General features: G+C 43.7%; 3 protein-coding genes across 10 annotated transcripts in view; all 3 read right to left on the bottom strand.

The window, feature by feature from the left end:
- The window catches only part of met (MET proto-oncogene, receptor tyrosine kinase), a 30,083-nt gene extending 22,716 nt beyond the window's left edge, over window positions 1-7,367 (bottom strand). The window contains exons 1-6 of one of the 8 annotated variants that reach the window (XM_049723538.1): window positions 7,264-7,367; window positions 6,448-6,574; window positions 6,181-6,241; window positions 3,452-4,677; window positions 809-1,814; window positions 527-724 (exon numbers count right to left, since the gene is read on the bottom strand). In XM_049723538.1, coding sequence (XP_049579495.1) covers window positions 527-724; window positions 809-1,813 — 1,203 coding nt within the window. In that variant the 5' untranslated portion in view covers window position 1,814; window positions 3,452-4,677; window positions 6,181-6,241; window positions 6,448-6,574; window positions 7,264-7,367. Of the gene's footprint in view, window positions 1-526; window positions 725-808; window positions 1,815-3,451; window positions 6,242-6,447; window positions 6,575-7,134 lie in introns of all 8 variants that reach the window. The other 7 variants (XM_049723535.1, XM_049723533.1, XM_049723539.1 and 4 more) reach the window with 7 other exon arrangements.
- Window positions 7,368-7,852: 485 nt separating this feature from the next.
- On the bottom strand, window positions 7,853-13,902 carry cav1 (caveolin 1). Its single transcript, XM_049723573.2, has 3 exons — window positions 13,628-13,902; window positions 12,387-12,569; window positions 7,853-9,675 (listed from the first exon to the last, which is right to left on the bottom strand). Exons 1-3 carry the CDS (start codon window positions 13,661-13,663, stop codon window positions 9,334-9,336), a joined length of 561 nt encoding a protein of 186 aa, XP_049579530.1. The 5' UTR covers window positions 13,664-13,902; the 3' UTR covers window positions 7,853-9,333.
- A 595-nt stretch (window positions 13,903-14,497) lies between these two features.
- Window positions 14,498-16,720, bottom strand: cav2 (caveolin 2). The gene is made up of 3 exons (XM_049722210.1): window positions 16,415-16,720; window positions 15,842-16,029; window positions 14,498-14,835 (listed from the first exon to the last, which is right to left on the bottom strand). The coding sequence occupies exons 1-3, from the start codon at window positions 16,565-16,567 to the stop codon at window positions 14,685-14,687; spliced, it is 492 nt and encodes a 163-aa protein (XP_049578167.1). The 5' UTR covers window positions 16,568-16,720; the 3' UTR covers window positions 14,498-14,684.
- Between the last annotated feature and the right edge of the window lie 1,351 nt (window positions 16,721-18,071).

The raw sequence follows: 18,071 nt of genomic DNA on the forward strand, positions 1-18,071 counted from the left end.
GCTTTGGATGCAGTCTGTGATACTTTGTCCTAAAATGGACGCTTTATGTGAGCAAAGAAGCGGGTGGAAAAAAAGAAAAAAGAAAAAAGGCACCAGATAAGTGCACCAAATATGGTCGATAGAGCGAACGCCGTTGCACTTTGAACTGGCGCTTTCATCCATACACACGCATCTTAAGCGGAAAAATTCCTAAATTCCATTCGTGCGATCAAGGACGAGATCCCGGAAGATAAAACGGCTCTTAAAGGATTCGGGAGTCGTCTTGGGAAGCACATAAATAAGCATTAAAAAAAAATAACAGCAGATGACGATGGACCTCATTTGCATCCATTTTGAATCACAACATTTCCATACTGCAGCAGCAACTTTGAAGCTTTTAAGAACACTTTGCATCAAGCATGCACGTCTTGGAATTGTCAAATCATATGAAAGCCCGACTGTCAACAAGTATCTCAATTTCTCCATCCATCAATCCATCCATTGCTAGGGCGGCCATTTTGATAACAACGCGTTGCGGGTCACTCACCACGTTGTAGCAGGCCTTGCCGTCGGAACCGGTGAAGTGGTACGGGTCCACCGTGTTGCACTTCTGCATGTACATGCGGAACATGTTGTTCAGGTGCTTGATGCTCATGACGCACACGGCCGAGTTGGCGGTGGGCTCGTTGGAATCGGGCTTGCCGCGGGCGAAGGCGGCAAAGAGCACGTCGTCGCCCTCCTCCACCTCCCCAAAAAAAATCAGGGCGAATTTCAATGACAAAAACAAATGTGAGCACACGCAGAGAACTTACAAAGCTACAATCAATACCTTCAGATGGCGCTGCAGCTCCACATCGTCGCCCACCTTGGTCACGTGTGCCGCCTGCAGCAGGTTGAACACTTTGTCATCTTGGGCCGAGCGCCGCCGCCGCTTGTCGGTGCTGATACACTCCAGCGGCATCTCCACGTAGCGGCGGATGACCAAATCCGAGGAGCACATCCTCACGATGCGGGTGTGGAACGCCGGCGAGTCGCGGCTCACTTGCTGCACAGTCAGGAAGTACGTGAAGGGCCCGCTGTGGAAGGAGTGAACGTAGCGCAGGTAGTATTTCCCTCGCAGTGACGGGATCAGATCCATGTGAGACAAGCTGGAGAAGAAGGTGAACCCGTCCTGGCTGGTCTTCATCTTCCTCAAGGAGATAGTGCGAGGCCGGGCGGCAACCTCGGCCGGCTTTCCCGAATCGGGAATCTCGGAATTGCCGGCGAAAAACACGATGATGTTGCTCTCCACGCTGAGCACCTGCGAGCCCGACGGGCCGGCCACCACGTCGGCGTCGGCCGGCATCCCCTTGCCCGGGCTGACCTTGTTAGCGAAGCAGTAAACCTGTTCGTTCACGGTCTTGGGACTGTTGTCCTCGTCCAGCACGTGGCGGCGACAGACGCCGTTGTCTGCCGAGCCGCAGCTGTACAAGCCTTTGTCGTACATCTTCTCCACCACCAGGGCTAAATTGCGGTTGTCCACCTCGCCGCCGGCGCCGCCGGACCCGCAGGTCTCATTGGCGTGCAGCGGCCCCGTGCGGTACTCGGAGAGCTTGGTCAGGTTGGGCGCCAGAGCGTAGATCCGGTTGACGGCGCCCACGTAGACAACGCCGTCCAGCGTCACCATGTTCTGGACGGGGAAGTCGGCAGTGAACGTTTGGAGACGGTGGTCCGATGAAAGGTTGACCTTGGATGACTCGGAGGGCCCGTTGCACTGGCCTTTGGCGCCGGGCGACCACAGGGACCACCACAACACCAAAACCACGTGCAGCGTTTGCAGGAAGCACAGGCTCATCCTGAAGACAAACCACAAACAAGTTAGTGGTACACACAAAAAAAAGCAAAGTGGAGAGCGAAAAGCACCACTAAAAAAAAAGTGGAAAAAAACTGGATGGCAGAAATGATTGGAACTTTAAAACAGTGAAACACAACAGCAAGACACAAAATGGAAAACAAGAAAAATTATAACAAAAAAGTTAGACACACAAAGTACGAGAAGTTAAATCCAAGACAACACAAAAAGTGAAGCAGAAAGATCAGAACCAAAAAAAAATTGGATTACAAAAAACCCCACTATTAAAACTGTGGGACAAACATAAAAACAGAACATAAATAAATTAATGGCCGACAAGTGGAAAGAAAAATGTGGACTGCAAAAAAAATAGAATGCTAAAAATGTAAAAGGGCACAAAGTGGAACACAAAAAGTGGGCCACCAAAAAGTAGAACACACCACCCAAAAAAATAAAAAAGGAGCATAAAAGCAACCAAAGCAAAAGAAAATGGAACAAGTGAACAATAAATGTGATGGTGCACGTCAACATTTCGACTTTGCTGTGTTTTGTGTGAAACTCACTAAACTTGAGGATGCCATCATTTTTAGAACGCAGCTATTTTGCAGGGACCTTTGTGTGAAAGGGGTTCTAAGACAGCGAGGCCTCCGGGGAGCATTACGATAAACTCAATTAAAAGCAGAGGCGGGACGGACCCTGGTGGGACATGATAAATCACCCGGCGACTCAATAGCGGCACGTGGGGTGGGTGAAAGGCGAGGTGGGGGGGGGGGGGGGCAGTCTTTGCGGTGCTACTGTAGAATTTGCAAAATGCTGGTTGAGCTTGATGTGGCTGTGACACATGCAGTGGTGTGACAGGCATCAAAACAAGAGTAGCTTTACATGAGGGATGCAGATGAACTCTGTCACGATAAATAGGGGCCCCATGTGGGAGTGGGATGGGGGGGTTATTATAAGCCCCTTTGATTTGACTAAAATATTGAAATGTCAAGTGTATGTGAACACACTATGAAAATCATGAAGTCCATTTAGGGGAAAGGCAGAGGGTCCACTGACAAAACCAGACGAGTGATTATTAAAAATAATACTAAAATATTAAACAAAATAAAAAAATATTTGTACCAAAAAAGTTTTAATTAAGATGAAACGCATCTTTTAATTTATATAGTAGATACTTTATGTATAGAGAAGGTCAGGAGTAGGGGGAATGGATAAAAATACTCTTTATAAACAGAATCCACAAACTCCTTTTGACATTGACAACATAAATTTTGTTGTGGGCAACTTTGACGCACAGAGAAGATCACACAGGAGAGGAATCACTTTGACTGCTAAAGCGTGAATGAATAATGGTATGGTCATAAAAAATGTGTGTGGGGTGCACCTGCAAAAAAAACACACAATGGTAGTAAAGTAAAAGCACAAAAGATGTGAAAAAGTTGCGAATTGAAGAGGAAAGTGAGTCATGCAGAGTACACACACACACATGCACTTGCATGGCAAGCAAAGGCGCACGCACACACACGCGCGAGCAGACAAAGCCAAGTCAACAACACGTTGATTGTATTCTAGCCACTCAAAACACCATAAAGTTTATTATTAAATATAATAATTAAACGTAATGCGGCGGTTTGGGCTCACCTGTTCGGCGGAGTTCAAATCATACTCCACGCAAGAAAGTTCTCCAAATTAGTCCAAACAGAAGTAAAGGCAAGTCAACTTCTCCTCTTCTTCTTCTTCTTCTCCTTTTTTTTGGTGATAAATACAAACAAAAACAGTTGACTTGGCGTGTGAGAAGAGAGCGCAGATGCGTGCGCGCAGCCGATACGATGCTGCCGCTTTGCCGCTCCGTTGCGTGCGCGCTCGCCTCCCACCGCACGCGTGGCTACAAGCCACGCCCACGGTGTCGTGACGTCAGTAGGTGCACCTCTGTTGTTTGTCTGCTCAGGTGAAACTTTTTTTTTTGTCTCTCTCGACTACTTTTTAGTCAGTTTCTTGTATTTGGTTTCACTATAAAACGTTTCCTCAAATCTTTTTTTACAGTTTTATCTAATAAAATGACCATGATCAACATTGAGTACCACTAATTCGTTCTATTCCACATCCCCTCCAAATGTTTTAATGTTTTTAATGAGGAAAAACTACAATACTATTTTATATTGTATAAAAAACATACAGTGGTAACATAGTACAATAAAGTGCAAAGAATCAGAGGTGTTGCAACAGTTTAAAAATTGTGAAACGTTTGAATTCGTGCATCCAAGCGGATTATGATGACTCACCAATAGTTCAGTAGCAGTGTATGCCAGATTTGTCTTTTTAAATTACCCGTGAAGCAAGTTGTACTTGGCAATTTCACATTAGGTAAACAAGTGTCTCATCAGTAGACTCAGGATTTTTTTTTTTCAAAAATTCTTGCCTGGAAAAAAACCCCAAGTCTGCCATTTTATTTTAAAACGGCCATGTTGACTTCATTTATAGTTATAGAGATTTTGCCCCAAAGCCAGTTGTACTTAGCAACATAAAATTTGGTAGACATGTTCATCATGAGTTGACCCACAAAAAAGTCTCAAGAAGCCTTACCCGAAAAAACGCACAAAGTCACCCATTCTAATTTGAAGTGGCCATTTTTAAACTGGCAAACTTGTCCTACATATTTTGCCCGATTACGCCGCAGCTCGGTTGAGCGTTAAACGCTACAAGTTAACGTGAAGCGCGGAGACAGTGATTTTCATTTCCTCTGCACCTGACTCCTCCATCCACAAACTGAGTCACACGTGGAGCGAAGACTCGCTGAGCCGTAAATAACAAACTGCGTGGCCGCGGAGCGTCGTGAATCACGGCCAAACATTCCTTTGTGCCATTTCCTGAAAGAAAGCAGGACAGCGACACACACACACAGTCACACACACAGTCACACACACAGTCACAGTCACACAAACCCACCTACAGTCTCCACAATGGAAATGGTGATGACTATGATCAACTGTCGAAATGATTGATGGTTGTCATCATTTCGTGTAAAAGCGATGACATCCCTAACCCAGTAGCTTCCTCTTTTTTTATGTTCACTGACATTCTTGAGATCCTCAAACACTACAAACAATCATTCATGCAGACAAAAAGATGACATGAATGAAAGCTGAAACAAGCATACAGAGGTTTTAGTTCAATGCGCCCCTAGTGGACGTGAACAGTGTTGTTGTTTTCCCCAACCACAATAGCTTTAGCGCCCATGCGGAGAGATAAGCATTATCTTAATTTAGTAATGTGAATATTTGCCTCTCAGCATTCCTAAATGTTAAGTTTAATGTTTACACTTGTCTCTCAGCGTCACACAGGTTAGTTTAGGTCAATCGATGTTAGCTAGTCAACAGTCTTGCTCCCTAGAGGACGACAAGTGCATCAGGGTCATCATTAGCGAGAGTGCTGAATGATTGAAAAGTCACTCCAGTGTCAAAACAAAACGTGTGTGCTGTTTTATGATAAGCTACGCTAACATTTAGCTCTGGATTAGCATGAGTTAGTTCAGCTGTGTTTGTTTACAACAACAACGATACCACCCTTAAAATACACAACTAGCCCGCTAAGCTAACACTGACAAAAACAACCTCACCTGCCCAGTGTCGCTATGCAACATATAATTAGAACATTTCTTTTGTGAGCAGACCCACAAAAAATTCTGAAAATGTCACGCCCAAAAGAATTTTTCGCCCCCAAGTTAGCGTACGTTAGCAAGATGAAATTTGAGAGATTTTGTCAACTTGCTAATAAATTTAAAGAAGGTAAACTAGACAAGTAGAGGCCAGCTTATTGTGAGGAATTTGAGTTTGTCAAAGTTTGAGTTTGTTGAGGCAAGAGAATAATTTATTAGTATTTTAGTTTATGTTGCCACACAATGGTGCAATCTAATTACTGGTGTTGCAGTGACAAGCCAAAACCTTTCATATCTTTCTAGTCAGTCTGATTAAAGAGGACAGTTTTGCTTGGCCTCGGGGCACACACACTTACACACAGGGGTGTGTCTACCCGTGTGTGTGTGTTTGTGTGCCCAATGGGTGTGTCTCTGTGGCTCTTGTGGCCATCAGCGTTGTTATGCTTCGGTGTGGAGCGGGGATGAAGGAGGACGACGAAATCGGAATGTAGAAAAGCTCATACTGTGGTTCTGGTTCTAGTTCTAATGTCGCAGCACGGCATCCTGCAACCGCAACACCTGCGACATGACAAACTATGCGCACGTTCTATTTTTTGTGCGTGCAGCTGGCCTGTCATAATAAACAACGCATGAGTCACATGTGTTGCAATGTACACAACAATTTACATGGCATGTGTTTTTAAGAAAATCACTATGTATGTAGAGCGAGACCAACCCGGGGTGTACCCGGCCTCCATCCAAAATCAGCTCTCATCGACTCCAGCTCACCTGCAAAACTAATGTGCTACAAAAAATGCATGCCTAGATATTCATGATCATGAAAAATCATACTATTTAACTAGCTTTTTTTTTTTTTCTTCCCATTTTCTCCGTCTCAGTCACAGGAAATCAAGTAAGACAATCATCCACGACAGGAAATGACTGGGCCTTACCACCTGCTCCGACTATGTCTACATCTGACAAGACGGACACTCCACCTCACCTTGCCTTACGCCGAGGATGTCGAATGAATGTCACAGTTTGGCTCATCTCGTGAAACATCTTCAACGTCCACGTGATGGATTGATTGCAGCCACCGCAGCGGATATCAGATGAGGACTGCATCATCCCTGAAAATAACATAATTTAGTGCTTGACACTATATGGACAAAAGTATTGAGACACGGCTGATTAATCAACCAAAAGACATTTGGGCTTCCAACTTCTTTACTTTTCCACCATTTGAGTGCAAGCCCCTAAAATAACTGTAATCTTAAGAAATTAGTTCAGTTGCTTTTCTAATTACTAGAACAACAACTCTTTGGTTTTGAATAAAACGATTTCCATACAGAAAGAACAACCCTGAAGCCAAAGTATTTTTGCATGAAAGAAACAGCAAAGTGGTTTTGGGGAAAATTATGGTCACAAACACGCTAAAACTTCAAAAGTCCCCAACAAGACACACAACACGATGTTACCATTTTAATTGTGGCTTTAGCTGAAACATGCTACCATCTAAACAACACGCAGCAGTTTGTCAAATATTGAAAATATTTTTTAAAAGTGGCTCTATGGTGTTTACTCCCACTCCCACATAAATTTCAGTGTTAAACTATGCAAAAACACAAATTATTACCTTTTGTATACTTAAACTAAACGCTGTTTTTTTGCCTTAGGAAAGTTCGCTTACCTAAATGCTAATAAAGAATGCAAAACGCCACAAGCATACCAACGGCTACAGCATCAATAGTTACGATTTTAAATATTTGAACATACAAATGCATACACACAGTTCTCCGTGTTGCAAAATATGACTCACTGTAATATCATTCAACTCCCGCCATGAATGGGCGTTCTCGTTTTTGACAGCAGCTGGAAACTTCTTTCTCTCTTAACTTTATTTTTGTTTGCATAACTGTATTATACTGCCTCCCAGTGGCGAGATTGCAGCGTTCACGTTCGGCTCCAATGGAGTTTGTATTTATCAGTTTTATCCACCAGAGGGTAGTGTTTCATCATACAAGATTATCATCGCGTCAATGAAGGGTGACACCACAAGGGGGCGCAAATACCCCATAGAAACACCTAAACCGCTGTAAACTATAAAACATCCAATCAAATTATCCTTGTCACGCACAGGCTTCCGTGGATTTAATTAAGATTCTTTTTGAAGAATTATAAAAAGTATGTTAGTACTTATATGATGGTTTTAACCGTGATATTTTTGGCACCTTGATTTAGGCATTTTGACAGAATTTTTTTCCCACTAAATAATTCATAATATAAAGTGTAATATCTTCTAATGTTCAAGTTTCGTTCTATATTTTGTTATTTAAAAAAAAGGCTTTCAACATTTTCTCATTCGCTTTCCTAAAAGGAAGAAACTTTGATGTCAACAGACACACAAGTGATCATATTCAACTTTAATGTGCACAGCGTGATATTGTACAAGTAAAGGCAAGAAAGGGGGAAAAAAAAACTTTATATATAAAAATATCACCTTTTGAGTCGCCTGTGAAGGAAACAAAAACAGCAGGTACACTGAAGGAGAGGAAAAGCGTGCAAACGTGAAAAGAACCCTCCCCTCGCGGAATAGAGGCCCACATTAAGTTTACAAATGGTGACACAACAAAAGCACATTGCATAAGCTTTTTACTAACTTGAAAAAATGTTAGTTCTTCACAAAAAATGAGAACACACCAATCACAACACAACTTTCTTTCATTTGTGATTCATAAAGAAACGTACGTGTACAAGTCTTTACAAGACATCGGTCGTCACCGAGCTAGCTAGCACGCTAGCAGGTTGTGCTAAGCAAAAAAAATAAACAGACGATAGCTGGCAGTGACATTAAGTTTTATTGCATATTCTTCACGTTGATACGCAATAATGGAGAGTCTGAGTCCAAAGTCTATGCGTGTATATGCTAGCTGCTAAGATTAGCCGCCTCAAGTTCACATCGTCAAACAGGAGGCTAAAAAAGGTGAATTGACATTTTTTTATACAAGACAAAGCGAGTGATTGAGCAGCAGGTAGCGTGTTGGTCTCGAGGGCGGCGGACGGCAAAAAAAAAAAAAAAAAAAAAAAAAAAAAGGGGGTGGCGGGTTCAGTGTGTCCGACTGCAGCAAAGCCAGGTCGGGGGAGGAGGTACTGGGGGTGGTATCAGAGGTCATGAGGGGGACAAAGGGATCAATGGTTGTTTGGTTTTGTGCGGCGTCGGCAGAATTCAGGTCACTGCCGAGCTAGCGCTACGACCAGCATCCCTCAATGAGCAAACATGAACAAGGTGAATGTCGATTTGTCTACATCCGGTACACACATAAGGACAATAAAAACCACAATTGTCTGAGTAAAAAAAGACACTCTGCTAGTTGTTAGCTGATCTGCTAAATCCTTAACAAGCCAAATTTCACACTGACACAACCATTGTGGCGCTCCACATTCAGATACAGTGATGACTTGACCTGCTAGTAGTGTTACACACCGGACACAAAAACCGGTTTACGCTGATTTTGTTCGGGTCGAAATCGAGATCAAAATCAGATCCTTAAGCCCGTTTCATATCGGCTTCCTGGCAAAGCTAGGACACAGCACCTTAAACGACTTGCTGCATTCAGATAATGAGATGTGTCGAAAGACTTCAAACATCTCATCTCGCCTAAATCTGGCTCCGATAGTCAGCGTGAAGGTTGCTTTCGTTGTGTGTACCAGGATTCGAATTGATCAAAACATGAAGGAAAGCTCTAAAACAAAAAATACCACCCCCCTCCCTGTCTCTTAGCTTGGAACGTCCAACCTGTAAAAATGTCCTATCAGACTCTGCCCCCACCTCCCCCGATATCTCCCCCCCTCCCCACCCAATCCCCATGAATCCTCCTCCAGATGGCGCCTACACCTCCTTCATGGTGGTGATCCGCACGCTGCTGAAACACTTGCCCATGGCCTCGAAAACCGGATCGAGGAAGGTGTGCACGAAGATGGAGAAGACGCGACTGACGCAGTGGATCTCGATCAGGTAGCTCTTGATGCAGGGCACCACCGCCCAGATGTGCACAAAGGACAGGATGGCGAAGAAGATACCCCACACCAGCGCCAGCGGGATGCCCACCAGCGCCGTCAGCAAGCGGTAGCACCAGTATTTGGTGACGGTGAATGTGGTGAAGCTGGCCTTCCACACGCCATCGAAGCTGTACGTGCCCGCTGGTTCGGCGATCACGTCCACAAAGTCCACCTGAGGAATTGAAAACCCAAGGTGACATAACAGCAAGATTTTCTTTAAGCCAAATGTTTTCTGGCTTTCTTATCACATTTGCAACGTAATCGTGTCATGGTGGGAACGCTGAAGGTCACGTTGAAGCGTCAACACAACACACACTCCCTATCGTCCCTCCCCGCTACTTCATGAGCGCACCGTCAATATTTATCCTTCTCAACCTTGGAGACCTCAGTGTTCTCATAGAGCAAGGTTTTACATGAACATTAGCATTTTGTAGCTAATGCTAAGGCAAATTAACAGTTTAATTTATAGTCACTTTCCAGAAGTGTACTGAAACTTTTGTATAAAAGTATCAGTACAGCATAATAAAACTTTAGAGCTCTTGTAGAAACACTTGAGTGTTTATTTGGAAATCTCGGTGAATCCTTGCTGCTGTATGTTCTCATTCTGGAGTTTTTAAGAAGACGGACTCGTGCACTATAACAAATAAAAAATACCGCATGAATAACAACATCTTAAAACTTCTTCTGAAGCTCAATTGAAGTCTCGTGGAAGCATGTGAACGGCCCCCGTCGCCCTGGCAACCGTGTCATTGCGGCCAAAACAAAAGTGACATGCTATTCTCAGAGCGCTATCTTCAAACAAAGTGAGACAGAAGCATGTTAATGGCTTTTCGTGTTGCTTTGAGGGGCTTCACACGTCACAGGAAGTGTCGGCTCTGGTCACATCCTGTTTCACAATAAAATTATGACAATTAACAATACAAAGCCATAAATTGTCTTGGCGCTATGCCTTTGGAAAAACTGCTAGCCGCTGTGCTAACTTTCTAAACATGGATGAATTTTCCGTAGTACTGGGGTCATGAGTAAAATGGAGTCTACCCCATTAAACTGGGTAAGAGGTGGGGTACCTGGACTGGTCGCCAGCCAATGTCAAGCTATTTTTAAACAAACAATGGACCTTGCTGAGCCTAGATTCAAACCCCGAATTTATGTGCTGCAAGGCAGATGCGCTGCAAACCATTGTTGCCATTTGGGCCGAGTTTAACCAGCAAATTCCACAATGAACAAGTGGCGGCCCGCCTCACAGATCTTCTATTGAACTCAAGCGGACGCTCTGGGCTATGGAAAGACCGCGTCGGAACGGAAAGTCACAAGCGAGTGAAGTCAAGCGGCCCGCGTGGTTCTGATGCAGCCCGCTGATTGAGACCAGCTGCGGAAGCCGAAGCTCCCTTCAATCACTGTATTTGCGTGTGTGTGTGAGAGTGTGCGTGAGTGTGTGTGCATGGCAGAGTTGAGTCAGTGACCTCAAATTGCCAAGCAACCACGGGGAAAACTTGACGCTCCCGTCCGGAGGGTGGGCGGCGAGCCCAAACGGTGTTCCTCGCCTCGGAATGCTTGACTGAAGGAATTCCTCTTGAATTATTTTTACATACAAAATGCAGAAGCATAGTAGCCTAGTGGTTAGCGTAGCTACCTCACACTTAAAAAATTCTGGGAATGAGTTGGCATTCTCCATGATTGCTAAATTCCAAAAACTGTTGTCCTTATGTGTCTGTCCAAATGTGTGATTGGTCGATTGGCTGGCGACCGATCCTGGGTGTACTGTGCCTCATTGGTTGTTTTGTATTGCATATAATTAAAGGCAGAGGGTAATGAAATGTTTCCACTGGGGATGTTAACATTGTGGGCGATTGTGGGGGAGGTTGGAGAGTATGACTCATTTGTCATCAGAGGCAGACAAAGATTTAACTTTACTTCTTATCGTGTCCACACGCAAACATGATGTGACAAATGTGTCTGTGTCTTTTATAATTCGTCGTCATTTTTGCTGCTTTCTTCCCGTTATAAAATCCTTTCAACGCGTCTTGTGACAAAGACCATGTGAAAGTTGACAAGATTTGATCATTCAATGTCCCTGCGCTACGGCGTTATTTCGCATGATGGCGATACAGAAAATTCACTTACTAATTAAAAAACACACCTATTTGCTGTTTTAGTTTGCTGCCATCTTGTGGATATTATAGGCAATTATAAACCTTGATTATTTACGGGGGCATCAATTACTTAGTCATGATGCAATTAATCATTCATTCATTTTTTTATTTTAAGCACAGCTTACTTACAAGCCACCTGACCAGACCCCGCCTCTTAAAGGTACATGCGCACACACGAATTACAACGCATACAGCATTTACTATACATTGGATGATGTTTTTTTTTTTTTGTGGGGTTAAAATGTGTTCAGAACCAATCAAAAGTTTAGAATCAACTTTAAAAAAATCTCACACACCCCTTTTCTTTTTGCATGATCTTTTGAGTGGGGTCTGGAATGTATCCAGTGTATTCATTGTAATGATAAAGCTGGTGTCCTGGTCACGTGGGATGGAGAGGAGAATGGAAATATTGCGGGGTGTGGCTATATAAAGATACAAGCCATGCTCACAATATGAGTATTTCCCAACTTTTACAAAGTTTTCACACACACACATATATGCACACTTCTCTCCTGCCATCTGACAACAGGTGGCGCCACTCCTCCACTCGCTTTTTTTTTTTTTTTTTTTTATTAGTCGTCGCAAAATTAAATTAAATAAACATTTCCACAGTAGGGGAAAACTACTGTGACAACAGGAAATTCGTCATTTTTTGCTCTAGACTCCGTTTAAAAACATAAAACTGCAAAACATCTCTTAATTACGGTGACGTCATCTAAAAAGTCCTCACCTTGACCACGTCGTCGTTGATGTGTTTGGGGTCTCGGTTGACCAGGTCGATCTCTTTGGTGTGCATGTCGTCCATCATGGACTTCTCGTTGAGGCTGTCGTTTTCCATGTCGCCGTCCTGCTGCTTGTTGTTGGGCTTGTAAATGTTGCCTTGCTTGCGGATGAAGGGCGAGTGCACAAACTCCTGCGCGAGACGGAGAGGGAGTGAGGAACGACGACGACGAGGAGGAGGAAGGAGTGAGAGAGCGCAGTGGAGTGGCTCCACGGGGTGGAGCGCAGCCACACCCCTCAAAACAGCCGCAAGGGGTCCTCACCACCCTCTCGCATGGGGTTTTGGGTACACATTGTCCGTGCGTAATTACGCACCGGGAAACACCTCCAGTGCGCCCAAACTAACTTTTAACCAGCGTGTAATGTATCCACTGTCTTTGACTACAGGGGCGATGGAACTTTTTTCCAGGAGAGACATTTTTCCAAGGACTCCCATCATTATCTTACCAACCATATAAACCACACAGCAAGTCCTTTGTGTCTATTACGCTATCGAGATTCCCAAATGGTTATACATATTGAACACTGAGCTTAAACAGAGTGGGAAAATGACTCAGTTGAAATATATTGTACATAAAAGTGGAATAAATTTATTTTAAATCCCCCTCAAATCTTCAACATTAAATGCAAATGTATTGTATTGAAAAGTAAGCCTACTACTTTATATAAAAGAAGTGTAGCCTAGATAAAAAGTAATAGGATAGCTTACCATACTTTGAGAATCACTAATCGAGACAGTATTAAAAAATAATCAAATTAAATATGGATGAAAAAAAAGACACGACTAATTTTGCACGCCAAAGTGTCCCAAAAGCACGTGACTAAAAAGTAGCGCGTGATAGCTACCAGTGTCACCAGTGTTAGTTGGAACGTGACGTCATCATCAGGCGTTCTTGTGTGTCTGTATGTGTGTATGCGAGCGAGCGACTTTAATTTAAGTTTTAAGCGTTTACAACGTGCGCAATATACGTCTTTTACGCACGGAAAGTCCATGCGCAAAAAAATCCACACAGGCGGTGAAATTTCGCACTGTGGTGCGAATGCACACGCGCCGCAGTTCCTTCACATTCAATCAGCTGGTGCGAGTGATCAGGGGGGGCAAACCAAAAAAATGCAGCGCAAAGACGCACCCATAACGCGCAACCACGATCCACTCCAATACAAACAATTCCCCAAAAAGCCCATTCATACCTCTTCTGGGTCTGTGTTCTTCGGTCCTCCTGCCATGATGTGGTCCTTCAAGCGACAAAATAGAAATCCGTCAGCCAGTAGGCGTGGAGCTCGATTGGGGAAAGAGGAGGTGTGTGTGCGTGGGGTTTCCCACGGTGATTTATTCCCGACCTTTTCCCCCCACCGAACGTGATTAGAATGGCATCGCAGGAAGCTTTGGAGGAGCTTTCAAGCTGCAGGAGGAACTGATGTGATCTGTGATGTCAAAAATCAGTGCGTGTGCGTGTGCGCGTGGAGGGTAAAAGGAGGTGTTGGTGTGCATGTGGCGTGGAATGAATTGCACGCAGTAGGCAGAATACAAGTGGCTTCTTGTCGAGCGAGAGGTGGGCGTTAATTGGGAGAGACAAGGTGTTTATATACGCGCGGTTCTGCACAAGCTTGATCAAGTGGCGCTAACACTTTGGCGCATGGACCAAATGTGGGTAGAAGAAATATGGCAGGAATAGATTCAAACTGCACAAGAGATGCATTCAAGAAAAAAACTCAATTTACTTGTACGTCAAATCAAGTTCTCCTTTGAAAAGACTCGGGGCTCAGGTAACAACCAATCATGGCTCAGCTTTCAAATGTCACATGACCATACTCAGCACACTAAAAGGTGAGCTGTGATCGACCCGAGCTCTGAATAATTTTCAGTTGGCATAATCAATATTATATATATATATATTTTAATTCTAGTCATAACATTAGAAGAAACAAATTGTTACGAAAAGGAGATCAAAATGAAACATTATCACAATAAAAACTATGTGAAAAATGTTCATTATGCTTACAATTAAGCAGTTCCATGGAATTGAATAGTGTGCATGACAAATAATTGACAAGAAGACATAGAATAAACATCTTTATTTATATTAGTTTGATATTCAGACAAAAAAAGCAGCTAGTGAACGTGCGACAAGCATGCATTTTCTTTCTCTTATATATATATACAACCAACATAGAATGACTGCGAATAAGGTCTCGCTCAGTTAGGAGACATCGTATTCACACAAGTATTGGGACACCCGGGCGGAATTTATTCGTCCATGTGTTGAACGTGGACGGAGGACAAGCTCTTGCCCAGGCTGCGGAAGAACGGCGTGACGAACGTGTCTGTCAGGCTCATCCACACCACCTGCAGCGACGGCAGCACCACCAGTAAACTCCGGATGCTCGGCATCACCAGCCTGTGAGATGCCCACAAATTCAAAACCGTTACGAAAGTCTCAAGTCGTAGCCTTCAAGTCTCATTCAAGTCTCGATTTACTGTGGGGAAAAAAAATCAAGCAAGTCCAGTTGAGTCACCACCAAATTTCAATCTAGTCAAGTTGGTTCACGCAAGTCACAACATATTAGTGACAATAAATGAATCATATCACAAAAATACATTATCTCTAATAATTCAATGAACATGTAAATATCTAAAAAATTAACAACCTCTTATCAATTAAATACAAAACCAACATCAAGTAAATATGTAACCGGCTATTGATGAGCTGATAGCTTAGCTTCACAGATCACGCAGCTAGCTTACTTGCTAGCAACGCCCGAAATGCACTTCCCGTCTCCTCGCGGGAACTTCCTGCCTCCAACATGGCCGCCAAGGGACCCAAGAATGTCCCACTCCAGTGTCGAATAGTGTTTTCCACTCTCCCTTCACTGTGGAATTTTTTTTTTGCCACATTTGCGCCAACTTTCCTAGAGCTCACATTTTTGCAGGTGACGACGAGTGTTCCCCATCAACAAGAGCTCTTCTTGGTTAGCTCGTTAGCTCATTAGCTCGCCGCCTAACAGTATCCAGGTGGCCCGCGTGATGATGTCATCAGTTGAAAAAGAAAAACACGATTCATGATTCTAATAGGTGTAGAGAGAGAATGGCTCAGTATTTTGCAATGTGACGTCATCTGTATAAATAGCTTGTGTCAATGTTTACTTTGGGAGCTTGAGCAAATATCCCATAATAGTCTGCTGGGCTCTTTAATGGTCACTTTCAATTCTGCGCTAACCCAAATGACCGTATGTAGTGCATTAGCATAGCATCAACTATCGTAAATTCCATAACTGTGTTAGTGCTTAGAGTTTTACAAATAGCTTTGTTTCATATTATTACAACTTTAAATCCTAACATTTTAAGAAAAATATTCAAACTTTATATTTGTACATAGATTTGTCACAGCGTGATGGCCCCCTTACCAGATGTGTATGAGGCTGAGGACAGCAAAGGCAAGTCCGAGGATGAAGGCGAGCGGCACGGCCAGCAGCGCCCCGAGAAGCCGGTAAAGGCCAAACTTGACCACCTCGAACATGGCATGGCTGCAAATCCACACCCGGTCCATGGTCCGAACCGACTCCGGCTCAGCAATGACGTCATCGAAGCCCACCTGACCGGAAAAAACAATATGGAGGACAAGGCAGAGAATGCTAATCTGATTTAAGCATAACGATGACTTGAAGATTTACATGTGCATATAATCATTCCTTTTTTTATTTTGTCAAATATTCTATTTCAAAACAATTTTTATAAATGTACATATGTACAAAGTATATGTACGTACAGTATATTCAGTATGTACAGTCAGTGCATTATAAAGTTTGAGGGGGAAAAAAAAAAATCATCACCCCTCGGCGATGACGTCATGGAAGCTCACCTGACCCGTCCCGACAACGAACTAAGTGATCGATCACGCAATTCTCCTTTTCCTTCCGCGTAGTGACTTGAAAACAATGGAAGGCTGGGTTCATGTTTGTTTAGTTGTTTTTTTTTACCTTGAGGTGCACGTTTACGTCGTCGGGGTCTCGGTCTTCGTGCGGGGACGCGAACACGTGACCCTTCCGTGACAGAATGGGCTCGATAGACCTGTTAAACTCGTCCTCGTCCATGATGATGCTCGTGTCCGACTTCTCCTTCTCCACACCCATGTCCCAGTTGGTGTTGGACTTCCAGTGGAGATTCGAGTGCGCCGTGAGCGAGCCGCTCCGCTCGTATGCAGTCGCAGCAGCAAAACAGAAGCAGGCATGCAAGCAGACAAGGCAGCACCCCGCCCCGCAGGCTGGAAAGCAGCGTGGAGTCGGCGGCGCCAAAACACGCGACTGTGCGTGTGCTGTCACTCAACGGCCACTAGTCGCTAACGTATTTACTTCTTAAAAAGTTTTTCTTAAGTAAGACTGGACGGTAGAACTTATTTTCTCGTTCATCTCCGCGTACAAAAAAAAAAAATCACTATCCCCACTACAATACAAATACAGTAATCCCTCGTTTAACGCGGATAATTGGTTCCAAAAATCCCTCGCGTTAAATGAAATCCGCGAAATACGGTCACCAACAAGAAGTACTGGGCAGGCTAACGAGTTAGCGGAAAGATGCTAATTCGCGATCGTGCTAACACGCGAAGACGTACTAAACGAACATTTGGAGCAATACTACATTGTCCTAAAGGTTAGACACATACGTCCTCAATTTATAAGTTTTATTTTGACTTTTAAATGTTTTTTAATTTGGAAAAAAAATCTGCGTTGTAGTGAAGCCGTGATAAACGAAACGTGAAGTAGCGAGGGATCACTTTTGTTGTCATGGCAACAGCATGATTGCTATCACGTGACCACACATTACCTCCGTAAAGTGTGTCACTTTGCATCTTATTTGTTTTTGCCGCATGCTTTCGTGGGCATACTACAATCGAGAACAATAGTGTGCGTGTATTGTTTTGGGGCGCAGAGAAATATGTGTGTGTTCGGGGGGGGGGGGGGATAAAAGTGGGCCACCATGCAGTGTGAGTGACAGCTAAGCAGAAATGCATCAACCAAACAGTCATCAGGTTCAAGCCAGCCAGCGGGAACAATAGAACACAATCCTGCTAGATTAACGCTCAAAACAAATTATGACACAACAGCATGTAAGGGAAGTGTGCATCTGAAGGCAGATTTGGAAAAGGCCATGTGAACTGTGACCTCATTCAGCACGACCTCCTGTTTTTTTTTTACGGCTTGGATGCAACTCGGTGCCGCAATGGCTTTTGATAGACTTGATGTCTAGCCAGTCAACCTTGGCAATGCCTTGGGTCAAGTCCCATGACTTAAATTTTCACAATAGCTCTAATTTCATCATGATTTGCTTCGCTGATGTTCCCTTGTTAGCCAAAATGCTAATATCAGATCACATAGATTACTCTGGATTTCAAAATAGTTTACGAAGATTTTATATTTCCTAGCCCCTGAAGTACATACTGACTCAAACAGGAAGTATGGTGCACTTGAAGGGACAAAAGACATCTAGAGCCATAATACATTGCGCCATCCGTATGTTATGTTAGCTTAGCATCTTGACTCATTTGTTTATGTAACTTGTGCGATGCTATTTCTCGTACAGAAATATTCAAAATGAGATTTTTGAATCTGCTATGGCTTGTTTGCACACCAAAGACGT

Source organism: Syngnathus scovelli, chromosome 6, assembly GCF_024217435.2.
Source record: "Syngnathus scovelli strain Florida chromosome 6, RoL_Ssco_1.2, whole genome shotgun sequence".
In the NCBI taxonomy this organism is placed as follows: domain Eukaryota; kingdom Metazoa; phylum Chordata; class Actinopteri; order Syngnathiformes; family Syngnathidae; genus Syngnathus; species Syngnathus scovelli.